This window comes from Alosa pseudoharengus, unplaced genomic scaffold (assembly GCF_046254945.1).
Source record: "Alosa pseudoharengus isolate Yale_2024_CS ecotype anadromous, Long Island Sound unplaced genomic scaffold, YU_APseudo_1.1 YU_APseudo_1.1_scf_21, whole genome shotgun sequence".
Lineage (NCBI taxonomy): Eukaryota > Metazoa > Chordata > Actinopteri > Clupeiformes > Clupeidae > Alosa > Alosa pseudoharengus.
Window position 1 is genome coordinate 23,060,258 of NW_027468674.1, and position 15,462 is coordinate 23,075,719.

General features: G+C 43.7%; 3 protein-coding genes across 4 annotated transcripts; 2 read left to right on the top strand and 1 right to left on the bottom strand.

Annotated features, from left to right (window-relative positions):
• The first annotated feature begins 206 nt into the window (after window positions 1-206).
• LOC143137871 (serine protease 33) lies at window positions 207-5,035 on the top strand. Its single transcript, XM_076298188.1, has 7 exons — window positions 207-534; window positions 963-986; window positions 1,084-1,169; window positions 2,718-2,797; window positions 2,989-3,260; window positions 3,606-3,772; window positions 4,217-5,035. Exons 1-7 carry the CDS (start codon window positions 486-488, stop codon window positions 4,472-4,474), a joined length of 936 nt encoding a protein of 311 aa, XP_076154303.1. The 5' UTR covers window positions 207-485; the 3' UTR covers window positions 4,475-5,035.
• A 136-nt stretch (window positions 5,036-5,171) lies between these two features.
• Window positions 5,172-11,089, bottom strand: mapk7 (mitogen-activated protein kinase 7). Of its 2 annotated transcripts, none has more exons than XM_076298187.1 (7): window positions 11,013-11,089; window positions 10,134-10,468; window positions 9,785-9,950; window positions 7,820-9,270; window positions 6,497-7,719; window positions 5,697-5,830; window positions 5,172-5,529 (listed from the first exon to the last, which is right to left on the bottom strand). In XM_076298187.1, the coding sequence occupies exons 2-7, from the start codon at window positions 10,447-10,449 to the stop codon at window positions 5,376-5,378; spliced, it is 3,444 nt and encodes a 1,147-aa protein (XP_076154302.1). In that variant the 5' UTR covers window positions 10,450-10,468; window positions 11,013-11,089; the 3' UTR covers window positions 5,172-5,375. The 2 variants fall into 2 exon arrangements, with proteins under 2 accessions (XP_076154302.1, XP_076154301.1); XM_076298186.1 differs by having other exon boundaries at window positions 10,819-11,070.
• A 1,053-nt stretch (window positions 11,090-12,142) lies between these two features.
• vkorc1 (vitamin K epoxide reductase complex, subunit 1) lies at window positions 12,143-13,700 on the top strand. Its single transcript, XM_076298189.1, has 3 exons — window positions 12,143-12,512; window positions 13,022-13,131; window positions 13,275-13,700. The coding sequence occupies exons 1-3, from the start codon at window positions 12,322-12,324 to the stop codon at window positions 13,490-13,492; spliced, it is 519 nt and encodes a 172-aa protein (XP_076154304.1). The 5' UTR covers window positions 12,143-12,321; the 3' UTR covers window positions 13,493-13,700.
• Window positions 13,701-15,462: the final 1,762 nt, after the last annotated feature.

Here is a 15,462-nt window from a genome sequence, read left to right on the forward strand (position 1 = left end):
GTATTTGGGGGGCCTTGTCATGGAAAAGTTTGGGAACCCCTGCTCTAGGACAAAACTCCCGAAAACAGCTTGGCATTCAATGAGTTAAGTGCGTATTCACGCAGCCATTGGAAACAGCAGGTATATCCAAACACGTAGCCGAGCTGTTTTGGAAATGGCCGGAAGTTAAGAAACTGTGAACAACGATTCTGATAGGTCAAATTCCAGACACAGGTAGCCTACTTGCCGAAACTATTTTCTAGTCAGTGCATGCGATCAAGGCTACACCGAAACTCAGCACAGGTGTTTCCGACTAGTTTCACCTTTTTTGTATTATTCCGCTTCGTGTTTAAATGTAACTTTATACTAGGCCAAACATTTTATTTACAGGCTTTTTTACGAAACTGTAGATTAATTCTCCCGCCAGATCGCCTATTGGATTTCTTTTTTTTTGTTTTTTTTTTGCTTTGTTTAGATGTGGTGTTCTTGAGTTTGTGCCGCTAACAATGAAGCTCTTGGTAGGCCTACTTTGTTGGGCTGTTCTTTCGAGTTTAGGTAAGTCACCCTTATACGTTAAACGAGAAGTCAATTGGGCTACTTACCTGCGCTAGTGATTAAGGTGACCCTCTCCATGTAGCCTAATGGGCTAACGGTAGGCTACTCGATACTATTGATTATGAGGATAGAACTCGTGTAGTGGCGAGCCTAAAGGCCTGCCCTTAAATCTAACGAATTCTCCAATGTTGGCCATGTACAAATTGAATGTAGGTCAAGAGTTCGCTTTGCTTATTTGAAATAGCCTGCCATAAAACAAGATCCAAAGATTCAACTTCGTAGGCTACACAACTAGCTAGATGCCTTATCTAGAGTCATTTCTGAAATTCATAATGGTTATCGTCTCTGTTCGCTGGTGATCTGTTTGAGACGACTGATTAAAATATATATTCTACTGATTTTCCCTTTACTCTTCCTGTCGTTTTCAGGTATTTTGACGTGTACGGCTCAATGTAAGTATATGGATGATGGACATTTTTGACATACATGTGCATGTCGCTCACAGTTGCCTACTTAATGCTAAACTGTACTTCCTTTTGTTTGGATTAGATTGTGGACAACATCCGTTGCAGAATAGGATTGTGGGAGGATTTGATGCAGAGGAAGGTGCCTGGCCGTGGCAGGTGGACATACAGGTTAGTAATAAAGATATAATTTTAACCTGATGAATGGGAAAATACCTCGCACTGTACTGGGAAGAATGGTGAGTTAAGATATGAATAATGAACAATGCTTATGGAGAGGTGCTTTTTGTAACATGAGGTGTGCATGCTAAATGAGTGGCTTGTCAGGTGTTGACCATGGAATATGCTATTAGTTAAGGAGGCCTGGCATATGGTCCAATTGAAGAAGGACTGGGCCTACTAATACTAACACCATTGTTTCATGTAGGTGCACATTACATTTCAGTGGTTGAGTCTCATTTCAGCCCACCTAGACAAAGATCACCCTTGTTCAATAATGATTAGTAAAAGCTGTCAGACACATTTTCAACATAGATCCTTGGTACTGAGTTTATTACAAAGAAAGTCTACAAGAAACTCACGTAGTTGTGTTTACAAACATTTAGTGACCAGTTGTTGGACAGTTTCACAAACTGTTCGGTGGGTTTCAGTGACAAATCTTTCTAAGCATATCTTCCCAACCTCGGGTGACTGACTCACTGTCCCAAGCACTGTCTATAAAAGGAGGGGAAATCAACATAACATAGGACTTTTTTATGTGTCCAGTGTCCACATTAACTCATTGAATGCCAAGCTGTTTTCGGGAGCTTTGTCCTAGAGTGCCAGCAATCTAGACCATTGTTGATGATTTTTGTACAGCCACAGCATATTCTGTGTTATAGCTATGAACACATACAATAGCTCGATTAAAAGGTGAGACTTTAAGCTCTCGGTGGGTGCAAACTGTGTATTTCTACACGCCTCTGTTCCTGAGAAATCCCAAGCTAAACAGTGGCTAGTTTTCATCAAAATCGCTGTTTTTTTCTAGAAATGGAGATATGACGTCTTTCATGAAATATGAAGTGTTGCTGTTACTTACTTGTGTAAACTTTCCGGGAAGTGATCAGCGAGACGGCTCTGAGCGAGACCTGGCGAGACTGCCACCTAGTGATAGACCCACGAAAATGGCCTGGTTTTGACCTGACGTGCATGCGTCACTGATTCGACCTAAGCAGCAACCGAGTTATGATAAAATGTCCAGATAAAATGTCCAGATTGTGCGTTTTCATGAGTTTCACGATCGTCATATATTTCATTTCCATTCATCACAGAGTTCCCAAAATCACATATAAGGTGTGTTAGAGTGTCTAGTTTTGTAATTAAAAAAAAAAGCTAAAAACGTAATATTACGTTTTTGGCACTCAATGAGTTAGACATTCTGCCAATAAACTTACTTTTACTAGCCTTTCCCTTTTGAGTTCCCAAATTAATCAAAGGAGTAAATTCTTATTTTACCTTACAATGTGACTCTTAGACATAGTCTGTCATTTTTGTGAGGACGTTAAAATATCGAAAAGGAATTTAGCGAAACCAATTTGGTTTTTTTGTTTCTCTTCAAGAGGTTATCAACAAATGTCATAAGGTTATCAGCTAACATTTGTGACACAATTGCTACTGTGTGTTGCTGCTGTGTCCAGTATTGGCTATATTAATAACGTTTCTCGAATTTGACTTCTCCAGATTCGGGTTACAGGCCATGTTTGTGGAGGAACCATCATTGCAGAGGAGTGGGTGTTATCTGCTGCTCACTGCTTCCCAGAGTAAGAACTGTAATTGTGTCCATCTCTCTAACCCACTGTAATGAGGAAGTTTTTTTCTCCAATGTTTTTTGTTTTGGGGGTATTGCATGAACTCCAGTGTTTGATGTCAACAACATGGTCTCTGTCTAACCTTTTTTTTTCCATCTCTCTCTCTCTCTCTCTCTCTCACCGCACCATTATCACCTTCATAGTCCAAATGATGTGTCTTCCTACACCATCTATGCTGGTCGGCACCAGCTGAATGGCTGGAATCCCTTCGAGTCGAGCCACCGCATCCGGCGTGTGGTGATCCCGCCCGAGTACTCGGACCCTCAGATGGGGGAAGACATAGCCCTGGTGCAGCTGGACACCGGGGTAATCTTTTCGGACCGGATCCAACCAATCTGTCTGCCCAATGCCGACATGTTCTTCGACCCCGGGATGACGTGCACCATCACCGGCTGGGGGAATATCAGGGATGGAGGTGAGAGGAGACGGCCGGGTTGGATGAGAGAGAGACAGAGACAGACTGAAAAGCCGACTCTGCTTGACTATATAGACTGATGCAGATTGCAGAAGATGGGGGCGGACTGGGGAGGAAGTATTGGATAAAAAGACACAGAGATGGGATAGTTGAACAGGACTGTTTAAACGTTGAATTGTGAAGGGGGGGGGGGCAGGACTGGGTTTAGTTGGGTAAAGGAGGTTCTGTGGCCGCGTGCCATGCAGAATAAAGACTAACTGCTTTCGGGGTGAAGGAGTGCTCTGTAGGATGTCTGTAAGTGGGGCGCTTACGCCTTTTCCTGTGTCTCTCCTTCCTCATCCACAGTGTCCCTGCAAGGAGCGGGCACTCTGCAGCAGGTCACCGTGCCAATCATTAGCCAGTCATCCTGCCAGTCCATGTACAACATCAACCCCGACCCCAATGACCCGGTCAACATCATGAGTGACATGATCTGCGCTGGCTATCAGGAGGGAGGCAAAGACTCGTGTCAGGTGGGGGTCGGAGAGGAAATGGGTTTGATGTTTTGTGGTTGTTGTTTGAGGTTGTTTGGAATGGGGGTATTGCTTTCATTTGTTTCTGTGTAATGGATAGTACTTATTGTGCAAAGTATTCAGCTAGGCAACTGTAATAGTATTCACTGCAACTGCCAATGTCTCGTGATTGCAATGATAGATTTGGTCACATGGTAGGAAAAGCACTGACTGAGGGGGCTTCAGTGATGTCACTACCTCTGGCTTATTGGTAAAAACAACAATTAGCTCAGGCCCTCTGTTGGAATAGAGGTCTATTGTTTCCCCCTTTAGTTTGCCACATGTTGGGACAGTTGGGACGTTTTGGACAACCATTTTTAATTCTATTTAATTCAAAGTGTAATTGAACTACCTACATTTTTCTAGTCTGATAACAGTCCTGACTTGTCTTAATTGTCTTGGCAGGGTGATTCTGGAGGACCTCTTGTTTGCCCCATGGCCAACGGCACCTGGGTTCAGGCCGGGATTGTGAGCTTCGGACTGGGCTGCGCTCAGGCCAACCGGCCTGGTGTCTACTCCAAGGTCTCCTCATTCAACCGCTTCATCAACTCCAACATTCCGCAGCTCCAGCTGTTCAGCAGCGCCGGAAGGATCCAGCGGGCTGTGACCACCATACTGCCGTCTATTCTCACTCTCCTCATGGTGGCACACGTATTGAGATAAGTTTTCTCCCGGACGCAGGGAAGATTACAAAATGACTGTCACAACCTCATACTATGCAAAGGTATCACAAAAAGGAAATCACCTACTCTTAAGCAACACTCCCCCACATGTAAAGTAAGAATGTAAACATGATGATTTGATCTTATTTGATGAACAGAGTAAGCATGTTCAAACATGGCCACTTTACTTTTTCACTCTACACCATAGCATGCCACACTTGTGCCTCAGAAACTGTATAGCTCATGATCTGTAGTATCTCTCTCCATGTTGATACTATGAATGTGAAGATGGCTATTTTTATGGACTGGGGTTTACTAGAAGTTCTTCAGTTCATACACATGTTCACAGTAAATGGGGACCATACAGGGTATTGTTTTTCAAAAATGTGAAGCCAATTATGAAATTATAATAAGAAATGATTACAACTCATGAAGTAGTTCATTGCACAGTTGATCACATTCTTGCATACATTTTTGTATCTTTTATTTTTATATATGATGAAGAATCTCATGTAGTTTTAAATGTGTGATTATTGCAATAATAAAAATCATATTTTATCCATTTCTTTTATCACCCCAATCTGTTTTGGATGGACATTTCTGGGGGAAAAGAGGTAATGTCATGGTCTGCCACTAGAGTGCAGCATTGATCAAAAAGTGAAGAGTACGAAACTAATATAAATGCACAACCACAAATATCCCTTTATGTCCTTTATTTAAAAACACTGCTGGTAATGTTGTTGCAAAACTCAAATGCCTAAATGGTATCCAATCAATCACTCTAGTTATTATGACTAAAAAAAGCAATGTACAAAGTTGATCTATGAAGTACAGTAACTATTCTGTGGTAAGAACTACATCTTTTTCCTTCAGTTTTGTTCTAAACATAGAGGTGAAGAATATCACGAATCAGGAAGAGTGGAATTGTCAGACAGGATCATGGGAGATCCAAGCTGCAGTTCCTGCTGTAGTGATTCCAGGTCAGCTGGGGTCATTCTGTGTACTTCCAGCCAGTCAGAAAGCAACGATGCAGAGAGAGGGGCAGAGTCATTGTGACTGCAACAGAAAGCAAGAGAACAGTTGTCATTCATGGTAAAGACAACTCAACTCATCAAAAGAACCTGACATTATTAACAGAGGTGTTAGTGAGGCTTTTTATAAAGAGGCCCTTAAGTAATGCTCTCAAAGGGACTAGATCTGGCTTCTTGGCTTTATTCACACACCTTTCCCTGAGGTCCGAGTGCTGTAGGTCGGTGAGGGACTGTGTCAGAAGGTCATCAAGGTCAAACCCAACACCATAGCCGGCACCACTGCCCTTCGGCGTCACAGAGAACACGGGAGGCAACACATCCTCCACCTGGCATTAGGAGAGCATAGCTGTCAAAATCGAATGTACCACACTCAATAATAATAAAAAAAGGAATTAAGGGGTAGAGAGTAGGAAGCTGATGTAAACACATTTTAATATATGGAATGGAAGAGAGTTTGACAGGATGTTTATAAAATATATGATTCTGAGTTGACCAAAGAAAGAAATGTGATTACGGAGGCTTTCAAATTGGCATTTCTGAGAAAACATGACAAAGTACTAACAAAAGCTCATGTGTAGTAGGAAATCAGAAGGACCGATGCAATGTACAACATTGTTTTCTGCTATAGGGGAAAATGCTCATCATTTTGTTCTGTTTTAAAATTGAAAAACATACTTGTGAGGAGAAAAAAATAGAATAGAAAACAAAACAAACTGGGGGGAAAATTGACAAACTAAAAAATGACAGTAGGCGCACACTCTTTTTGTGTATTTATTTAACCAACATTTCAGCACAGCCTTTATCAAAGTTACCAAAACCTTGATAAAGGCTGTGTGCCAAAACGTTGGTTAAATAAATACACAAAAAGAGATAAGAGTGTGCGGCTACTTTAAATATATTTTATTGGATAACCCCCCTGGCTAGCACCTCAACCTGGGTGTGCGTCCCTCCTCCAAGCCTTTAAACAAAAAAATGACCTCAGAAGTACTCACCTGTGATTTTGAGAGCTGTAGTGTGACTGTGTGGATGTCTGGAGCCCCACTGCTGCCATCTGTTGGCCTGGAGTCTGTGAGGCTGAGGCCGGCTTGAGTGAGGTTTGCCGGGGGCCCCTGGGAAGGGCTCTGGCTGTGGAGGACTGCTGGCTGGTCGGGTAGAGTGGGGCAGAGCTTGTCTACAGGTACTGGGTCGAGGCTGGGGAGGGGGGTGTTGGAGTTGGCAAGTCCCACTCTACCAGTACCATTGTGGGTCAGGGGGTTGGGGTTGTTTACAAAGGCGTTCAGTGGTGTCTGGAGGTGGGCTTGGGGCTGTGTGTGGGGGAGCGACTGGGGGAAGTTTTTCTGTGGGGCGAGGGGAGACGCTTGGGGCGGCTGCTGGGATGGGATCTGTGGTTGAGGCTGGGCCTGTTGCTGCTGTTGCTGGGGCAACTGCTGAGGTGCAGCCATCCCTGCTGGAGTCCCTGTCCAGCTCTCCATCGAGTTGAACACCGACGTGCCCACAAACTGACCCGAGGGCTGCGGCGGGACTTTTAACACATTGTTCTTGGGCAGGGGACAGGTGGCACCCATTACTCCAAGGCCACCTGCCCCTACAACACTTAACCCCCCTCCGCCTCCCATCGCCACCAGGCCCATTTCCCCGTCCTGTGGTTCGCCCAGAGCGAATGGAAGCACAGTCTGGTTCGCAGGCAGCTGAAACATTCCAGAGGGTATACACTGTCCAACTGGAGGGACGAGTTGGGAGGAAGGTTTGAAAATTGGCAGCTCATTTTGTTGTTTTGTGGGCTGAGGCTCAGCTGCCTCCATGTTTGACTTTTGAATTGTCTTTCCTGCCGCCGACTGGCTGTGACAGCAGGATATCGCGCTGTCTGAGATTTTAGTACCGTTGCTTTCCAGGGGCTGGTATTTGTCCGTGCGGCTGTCACTCATGCGTTTCCATCGCTCCAGTAGGCTCTTGTCGTTGTCACTCAGCAAAACCCCTCCCAAACACTCGCCCTTCCTGCCCTCCTTTTTCTCCTTCTCTTTCATCTTCCTCTCTCGTTCACGCGCTCGCTCCTGCCTCTTTCTCCGCTTTTCCTCCCGTTCTCGTTGCCTCTCCTGGGCTGTGACGGGTCTCCTCATATCTGACAGATGGGTGGAGGACGATGACAAATTCACTCCTCCACCACCTCCTCCTCCTCCCCCTCCAACTTCCGTGTTTACCGCAGCAGATCCACCATCTGAGAAAAAACGATGACAAGGCATTAATGCATTGATGCAAAAAGAACACTTTGAAACCCTTACCCCAGAGCATGTACTATGCAAGCAGTGCAGATTTACCCCTAGCTCTTTGCCTGAGGGCAGCCTTCAGGGCTGCTTTGGTGTCATCAGAGATTGCTCCCTCCTTTCTGGTGGTGTCTCCAGTGCCTGTTGTCCCTCTTGCACCTTTGCCAAGAGAGCGAGACAAGGACTGGGAGAGAGACTGAGCTTGGGACTGCGACAGAGATAGCGAGGGGACAGCGTTCGGAAAGGAAGGCGGAAGCGAGGTGGGAGCCTGAGGCTGAGACAGAGGGAGGTTCTGCATAGCCTGCGTCTTAGAGGTGTGGTTGCAGGAGGGGGATTCTTCCGCCTTCGGGCACTCTCTCATCGGTTCGGTTGTTGGCGTACCCTTGGAGGACGTGGGGGTAGTCAAATCAATGATGTTGTCTGCCTGGCCGCTGTCAGAACTGGCACTTGGCATGTCCACATCCTGACACGGGGTCAGTGGTGGTAGGGAGTTGGTCGAATGTACTGGCTGCTTACAAAATGGAGGTATTTGGTTGCGGAAAGGCTGACTGGTGTCGACAGTTGTTCTGCACGTGTCACCATGCTGGTTAGTGTTTGTATTTGCTGGCTGAGGAGGATGCATCTTGCTTGCTAATGTGCTGTTAGCAACACTGGCATTCGGCGAGCTGCTCGCGCTGGAGGGCTGACTTAGGGGCCGGAACTGGATTCGTGGTTTACTGGCCTGTTTGCGCACATGGAAGTCCTGGATCTCGACCAGTATGGCCTCCTTGATCTGTTCCCGACCCATGGGCTGCCGGTCAAACTCAAAGTCAAAGGCAGGCACACAGATGGGCTCGTCGTCAGTGTCGTGGTACTTGCTGAGGTACGGGTGCTCGAGCGCCTGGCACACGCTGATCCTCTCGCGTGGGTCAAATCGCAACATGGCACCGAGCAGGTCAAGTGCAGACGGTTCGACCTGCGGATATAACTTACTGAGGGGTACAGGGGCACGAGAGGGGAGGCTCTTCACGTACGCCCGCACTCTCTCTGCACCGATCATGCCGACCAAGCTCTCGGGAGGCGTGCCCAGCACAGACAAAATCAGCTGCAGCTGATGAACATAGTGCTTGCCAGGGAACAGCTGCCGGCGGCCAAGCATCTCCGCAAAGATGCAGCCCACCGACCACACGTCGATGGCCAGGCTGTAGTGGTGCAGTGACAGCATCAGCTCAGGCGCTCGGTACCACCGGGTGGCCACGTACTCGGTCATGAAGGAGCGCGACTCCTCGGAGTGGACCGCGCTCAGGCCCCGTGCCATGCCAAAGTCGCCGATTTTCAACTCGCAGTTCTCGTTCACCAGCAGGTTGGACGGCTTCAGGTCGCGGTGGATGACGTTGGCTGAGTGCACGTACTTGAGGCCTCGCAGCAGCTGGTACAGGAAGTAGCGTGTGTGCTCGGGGGTCAGCGGTTGCCTTGAGTGGATGATCTGATGGAGGTCGCTCTCCATTAAGTCAAGCACTACATAACTGTAAAAGAGACAGGTATGAATAGATACACCAACAACTATCAAAAGAACAGAAATGCAAGATAAGCACTGTAGCAATAGACCCTTTCAACAAGGTAAACAAAAACAATGCTTGAACATTCTATTTGGGCCCCAATCTACTTCCTCTGCATTAAGATAACATATGGATGCTATGATGCTGATAATGGAACTCTCTTGAAAGGGTCTATAGAATTGAGAAAGAAAAAAACTAGCCAGTGAGCTATGTTTATATTACTTTTTCTCCAGTAAATTATCCACACAAAAACAAACAGTGTTTCTTTCTATGGCACCATTTGCTTCATTCTGTATGTTACTATGTCAACTACATAGAGTAATGCATGAATAGAACTAACATGGAGTACTGTTCCATGATAAAAGAGGGAGTAACTAGTGAAAACGGACAGGGTTTACTAAGAAAGGGGAATGACAGAGAGACATGCATCACATGAACAGAATCTATGTGGGTTGAGAAGACCTGGATACAGCAAACTTACACAGACTTGAAAGCCGATTGTGGGACAGCAGGCTGCAGAATGTCTTTAATTGCAATGATGTTGTCATGCTTAAAATGCTTTAAAATCTTGAGCTCTCTCAGGGTACGCTTGGCATTGGTAAGCACCTCAAAAGCATTTGGAATCTTCTTGATGGCTACTGGCTCGCCTGCACAATACAAGGACACCTTGTGTAGCACAATCCATAAGATTGAAAACAATTTGAAGTAAAAACTTCTATCAAAGCATTTCAACAGCTCTAATCACAGTTTTACATCTTAATTCTGTGAAGACATGGTCTATCTGACAAGATTTTTTATATACTAAAGGGATTAATGTAAAATACTCTTACCATTGTCTCGCCTCCTGGCAGAGGATACAACACCATAAGCTCCTGTCCCAATGGTCTCGATTATGTCATACTCCTCGCCAACCTCGAAGATAACATCTAGGGAGTGGGCTTTGAGTATATCCAAGTTCTTGGCAGCGACTGTGTTGGCATCCGTGGCGCCACTAATATCGCTATTGGGTGGAGGATGCGGCTCAGCCACTTCTGGGTGACGGTTTTCATTACTGTTATTCTCACCCCTGCCACTGCCATCCACTGCGTTTTGAGTTGCCATGGCAGCTGCGTCTGCAAGATCTCTTGTCCTCATTTCCTTGGGCATATTTGTGAAAATCTCAGTTCTGGGGGAAATTGAGAGAAGACATCTGCTCACAAGTCTTACACATTTCACTTTACATAGACCTTCATCCATGAATTCTTCAACACAAAATCACTACGCTAAGCTATTCTAATGTGGGCTACACCCTAGGCCTAATGTGGAGAATGCATTAAAATGTCACACATTCTACAAGGAAAAGGGGTTCCATTTGTTAAACTTAATAAAATGTAGCCTACCCTACATCTGTCTGGCAAAGCAATTCAACAACGACAGCTAAGGTTATAAACAAGCAAGGCCCTGAATAATAATGATAAGTCATACATCATCACTAATGATTTTTGAGGAACTCGTAACTCATTTAAAGTAACTTACCTTGACGTTTTCTCTGCACTGTGAACCTAGACGATTCTAAAGCTACCGCGATAAGCATACAACGCCTCTTTTTACGCAAAGGCGTGTGCGCCTGTAGACTGCATTGTCTTGCCCTCGTCACATTGTAGCAAGATGTGAAGCTATGGTTATTGTAGTATATGGGGTCTAATTTCTAACCAAGCACGCATAATTACCTTATTATTAAGAGGGACAAGTGGTCCGTCTCATCTATCCGGCCCCAGCATGTCGAGGTTTCGTTATCTACAAACGATGTTTTACTTCCTCATACATTTCCGTGTCGACTTTGAATGGCAACTCTGTATCCAGTAAGATCTGCATCTTCTATACAGCTATCCAATAGAGGGTAAAAGCTAGTACAGTGGGAGGTCCTATTTGGATGAATAGTAGGGTCAGAACTTGGGCGGTGCCGGGTTTACCGGAGCGGTGTGATGGTTACAACAACATTGTGCCCACACCAAAGTGACTGCCTTTATGAGATAATAATACATACAATAATACAGCGATTTTTAACCGTTTATATGATTTTAACACAACGTTCAATACATGAAAGCAATTTCCTTGTTTACTTTTAGACCTAAACACATGTAAGAGCGTTTTTCTTTTATTTTTTTCATAAGCATAATGACGTAGGCTTTAGCCAGGCAGTATCAACAGCCAACATGATTAATGGGCCCAAATCTCATTCATGGCCCACGGATAGGCCTATGAGATTCCAATGCAGCAGGGTCATTGACAAACATGCACTCACTGCCCACCTGAAATATGTAACACGAGTCTGCTGCTGCTGGGACTGCAGAGCACTTTGAACAACAAGGTTGCCAAATGTGAGGACCAAAGGATTTAGACGAAACGGGGGAAATGGTAGGCTATAATAGGTTTCACTTAAAAAGTGGGAGCGTTTTGCAAACAGGCCAAGACTCTTTTTGAAAGAGTTGAATAGACGAACCCTCCACGGCGTTTTAACTAAAGGTTGCTTTTAAATATAGGCTAATTCATTATAATAAATATAATTCTATTTTTTAAAGACCATGAAATTGTCAGAGAATAGAACAATATAAATACAATATATTTCTTATAAAATGTAAATTATGTTACAAATAGACGCGTCACTCTAACCTGGGGTAAAAACAGTTTTTGGCAACACTGTAGACTTGACATAGCCTAGGCCTACTCTCCAAATTGAGGCAGTGCACAGTCGACGTGGTGCAGTACTACAACATCTGCACAACCCAACCAATCAAACACATTTGTCTGCTACCAACATCCAATCAAAACACTGGACTCTTTTCGTACACGTTGCATGGTTAAGTAATTCAGATCTGCATTTAAAAGTTCCAGGTATCTTAAGGTTAGGGTCTTTGCCCGAAAAGGAGAGAGTTTTATTTATTTCCGCACGCTACGGTTGCGGAAATTCTGAACGCTGAGTGAGACTTTCAAGCCAGAGGAAAACTGTCTTCAACGCAGACTGTGTTTGATCTGACCATGTCGTCGGGAAACCGCTCAACTGGGGTCCCTGCGTGGGAAGGAAAAATTCGCTTACTGCTATGCGCTGTGGGGATACTTTTATCAGTGTATGCCCTACACGTCGAGCTATCAAAAGAGCATGATCCCGGGTATAGAGCACTGTGTGACCTCGCCGATTCCGTCAGCTGCTCCAAAGTGTTTACTTCTAGGTATATTATTTTTTTTATCTTACACTCAAAGTACAATTCAAGGTAATTTATCTCCATGTAACATGCGCTGGAAATTGTGTAATATCTATACCTGAAGTCTATAACCTAGCCTACGTTACTGGTGGATGAGTGAGTGAGTGTATGTACCGGCCTAGTTTTCAACTTTTCATTCTTATCTTCCATCCGTAAATGGCTTCAGGTGGATGCTATGCTCACTGTCTTTTGTAATACAGCCGGTTTTTGATAGGCTAAAGTTGGTGCTGATAGGATAGCACCTCTGACACACCCACCAAACGAGAGAAAACTACCTCAAAACCTGTTGCTGCTTGCATGTCATTCAATCAGAACACTAGCCTATAGCAAAACGTTTGAAAATGTTTTGATTTTGAACATCAACATGACCTGGACACCATTTGTATGATGTGTTCGAGTAGTGATAATAAAGTGTACATAGTATGCATGACTAAGTTAATGTCATATAACATTTGATCTATTTTTGGATATTGCAGATGGGGACGTGGCTTTGGGCTGCTTCAGTTTTTTGTTCCAGTTGACAGTGCACTGAATCAGCCAAACAGTGTGTTAGGCATCCTATTCTACACACTGCAGCTGGGTTTAGGTGAGTTGCCCACCTTACACAGGACCTGGAGATGCATTTGGACATCTAAATTGCATGTATACATTTTCACACAACTACATTACACATTTGTAGTGTATTGTAAGTTTGACCCCCCCCCCCCCATCTCTCTCTCTCTCTGACAGGCCAGCTTGTGTCTAAAAGAGCAGCATTTCTCCTTGTCATCACCTCTTGGGTGTCTATGGCGGGCTCTGTGTATCTTGCAGGCATTCTTGTTTTTGTTTTAGGTGACTTTTGTCTAGTTTGTGTTTCCACCTATGTTGTCAACTTTGCTCTACTTTACACCAATCTGAAACGAAGATATGGATTGAATGCTGAGAAAAAGAAGGAGAAAGCTGGCTGAGAAGGATGAAGCTGGCTGAGAAGGAGAAAGCTGGCTGAGAAGGATGAAGCTGGCTGAGAAGGATGAAGCTGGCTGAGAAGGATGAAGCTGGCTGTGTGAGTGAGTGAACCACGATGTGTGAAAATAAGAGCGGAAAAAATACCAAAATTCTAAGCTTCTGTCACTGATGTTATAAAAGATTTCTCATTTCTAGCCCTAGCATTTTTTTTTTTAAAAACAAAACATTAAAAATTAAGCCCATTGATATATCTGCTGAGTCCTTTAATTTGATAGACAAGTTAATACGGGAAAGTATGACTACCAAGTATGGAGTCTCTATACCAAGTCATATTAGACTGTACTACAATGTGGTAAATGATGATGGCAGCAGAGGGTGCTCCGCTCAAACTGAAACATAAACACTTAACGCTTCATGAGTGAGAGATTGAGAATATTTTTGCCTACTTTCTGTCATTTATGAAGACTGTGACTCACTCAAGACTCATTCATCTCAGGCTGTGAGCCTAAACCAGATGGGAATTAACTGTTAATTGCATATGTGAAGTATCTTTACTATTGCTTTCTCGAAAGTTTTCAAGAGTATACTTTGATTAAATACACAAATCACCATCAAATTATTAGGATACTTCCAAGTAGCCTAATTACTGAGTTGTCTATCCATTCCCTCACCACTGTGAATGCATTGTCAAAGGTTTTTGAACCTGTTATAAGAATATAAAGGTGTTTCACTTTTGTTATCGAAGACTATAACCAGCAAGCCTCTTGTGGAAGTTGTGATGACAAAGGCTTGAAACAGTTTTTGTTTTTTGCATTTCTGGTAATTAATATAGTAGCTGTAGTGACACATTAACAAGTGTAAGACATTATTCCTGCTTCCAGGCTATCGCTTCCCTGTACTTCATTCTAGCGCCACTTCCACTGAATTCCGCTTGTCACTATTAATACATTACACCTATTACATTAAATGTTGTGACTTGGTTGTGATTTTTTTTATATTTTATAAAGAGTTTGAGTGTGAATGACAATTCCTGAGATATTTCATCATGGGATAACACATAAAAGTTAAAACAATAGGCTAAATTCTTTCTGTTCTAGGAGGCTCTTGCAATAGTAGAAGACTGGTTCTTATGCATCTCATCTCTCAACAGTTGCTTTACTGTTAGCGTCTAATAGGAAGGAATGATGGGGAGAGGTCTGTGATGTAACACAGAACAATAAACAAAAGTCCTTGTAAGGCTTGCAAACTCATTGATGGATGACACAGGGAGTTGTGTAATGTTGACAGAATCGTTCTCAAAGTAAGACTTTTAGAAAGGTTGTTCCAACCAACCAAGTAGAAGGTAGAAAGAAAACTTGTACTTACAATGATGAAAGAGGAAACAAATCAAGCATTGCTTGATTTTTATACAATTATAAATTATGGCTAATATCTATAATAGCCTACATAAGAGAACCTTCCTCCTTGCAAACATACAGCAGGCTATATATCACAGATGTGTACTGTGGACCTACTCTATACAAATTAAAGTTTAGCTGGCACTGATAATGAACCTGGATCAGTGTCCCTGTGCGTGCGATGAGTCTCAAGATGAAATCAATGTTGACTTGGTTTTTAACTGAACAAGTACATTTTGCTTGTAAATAATTCACAATAGTTAACATTTGTATTTCCATGAAGCCAATGATTTGCATACTCACTTGACATCTGTAAGTGGATGTTTAATAGTGTGAGGATAGTTTTGACAAAGATGTATTGTATTGACTTAAATTCCAACAGTAGGATCACTAGTTGTGTAAGCCCGGATGTGCTCACCTGGCTCAACATGTGAAACAACCTCGTATTTTTAGATATGTGTTGAGAAAACTGGTGAATAGACAATTGTTATTACATCACAAGCCATAGTTCTCATCTTCTCCAATGACTGATCGCCATTGTATTTGTTAAGCCCTGCCATTTTTTAAGTCCTCAG

What these genes read in the sequence shown, in the direction of transcription:
- mapk7 (XM_076298187.1), bottom strand. Translation starts at nt 10,449, where the DNA reads ATGCCCAAGGAAATGAGGACAAGAGATCTTGCAGACGCAGCTGCCATG. An exon ending in TACAGCTCTCAAAATCACAG is followed by an intron (nt 5,831 to 6,496) that starts GTGAGTACTTCT and finishes TCCTAATGCCAG; the next exon opens with GTGGAGGATGTGTTGCCTCC. An exon ending in CACTCGGACCTCAGGGAAAG is followed by an intron (nt 5,530 to 5,696) that starts GTGTGTGAATAA and finishes TTTCTGTTGCAG; the next exon opens with TCACAATGACTCTGCCCCTC.
- LOC143137871 (XM_076298188.1), top strand. Translation starts at nt 486, where the DNA reads ATGAAGCTCTTGGTAGGCCTACTTTGTTGGGCTGTTCTTTCGAGTTTA. An exon ending in CGTGGCAGGTGGACATACAG is followed by an intron (nt 1,170 to 2,717) that starts GTTAGTAATAAA and finishes TGACTTCTCCAG; the next exon opens with ATTCGGGTTACAGGCCATGT. An exon ending in GAGGCAAAGACTCGTGTCAG is followed by an intron (nt 3,773 to 4,216) that starts GTGGGGGTCGGA and finishes TTGTCTTGGCAG; the next exon opens with GGTGATTCTGGAGGACCTCT.
- vkorc1 (XM_076298189.1), top strand. Translation starts at nt 12,322, where the DNA reads ATGTCGTCGGGAAACCGCTCAACTGGGGTCCCTGCGTGGGAAGGAAAA. An exon ending in TCCAAAGTGTTTACTTCTAG is followed by an intron (nt 12,513 to 13,021) that starts GTATATTATTTT and finishes TGGATATTGCAG; the next exon opens with ATGGGGACGTGGCTTTGGGC. An exon ending in CACACTGCAGCTGGGTTTAG is followed by an intron (nt 13,132 to 13,274) that starts GTGAGTTGCCCA and finishes TCTCTCTGACAG; the next exon opens with GCCAGCTTGTGTCTAAAAGA.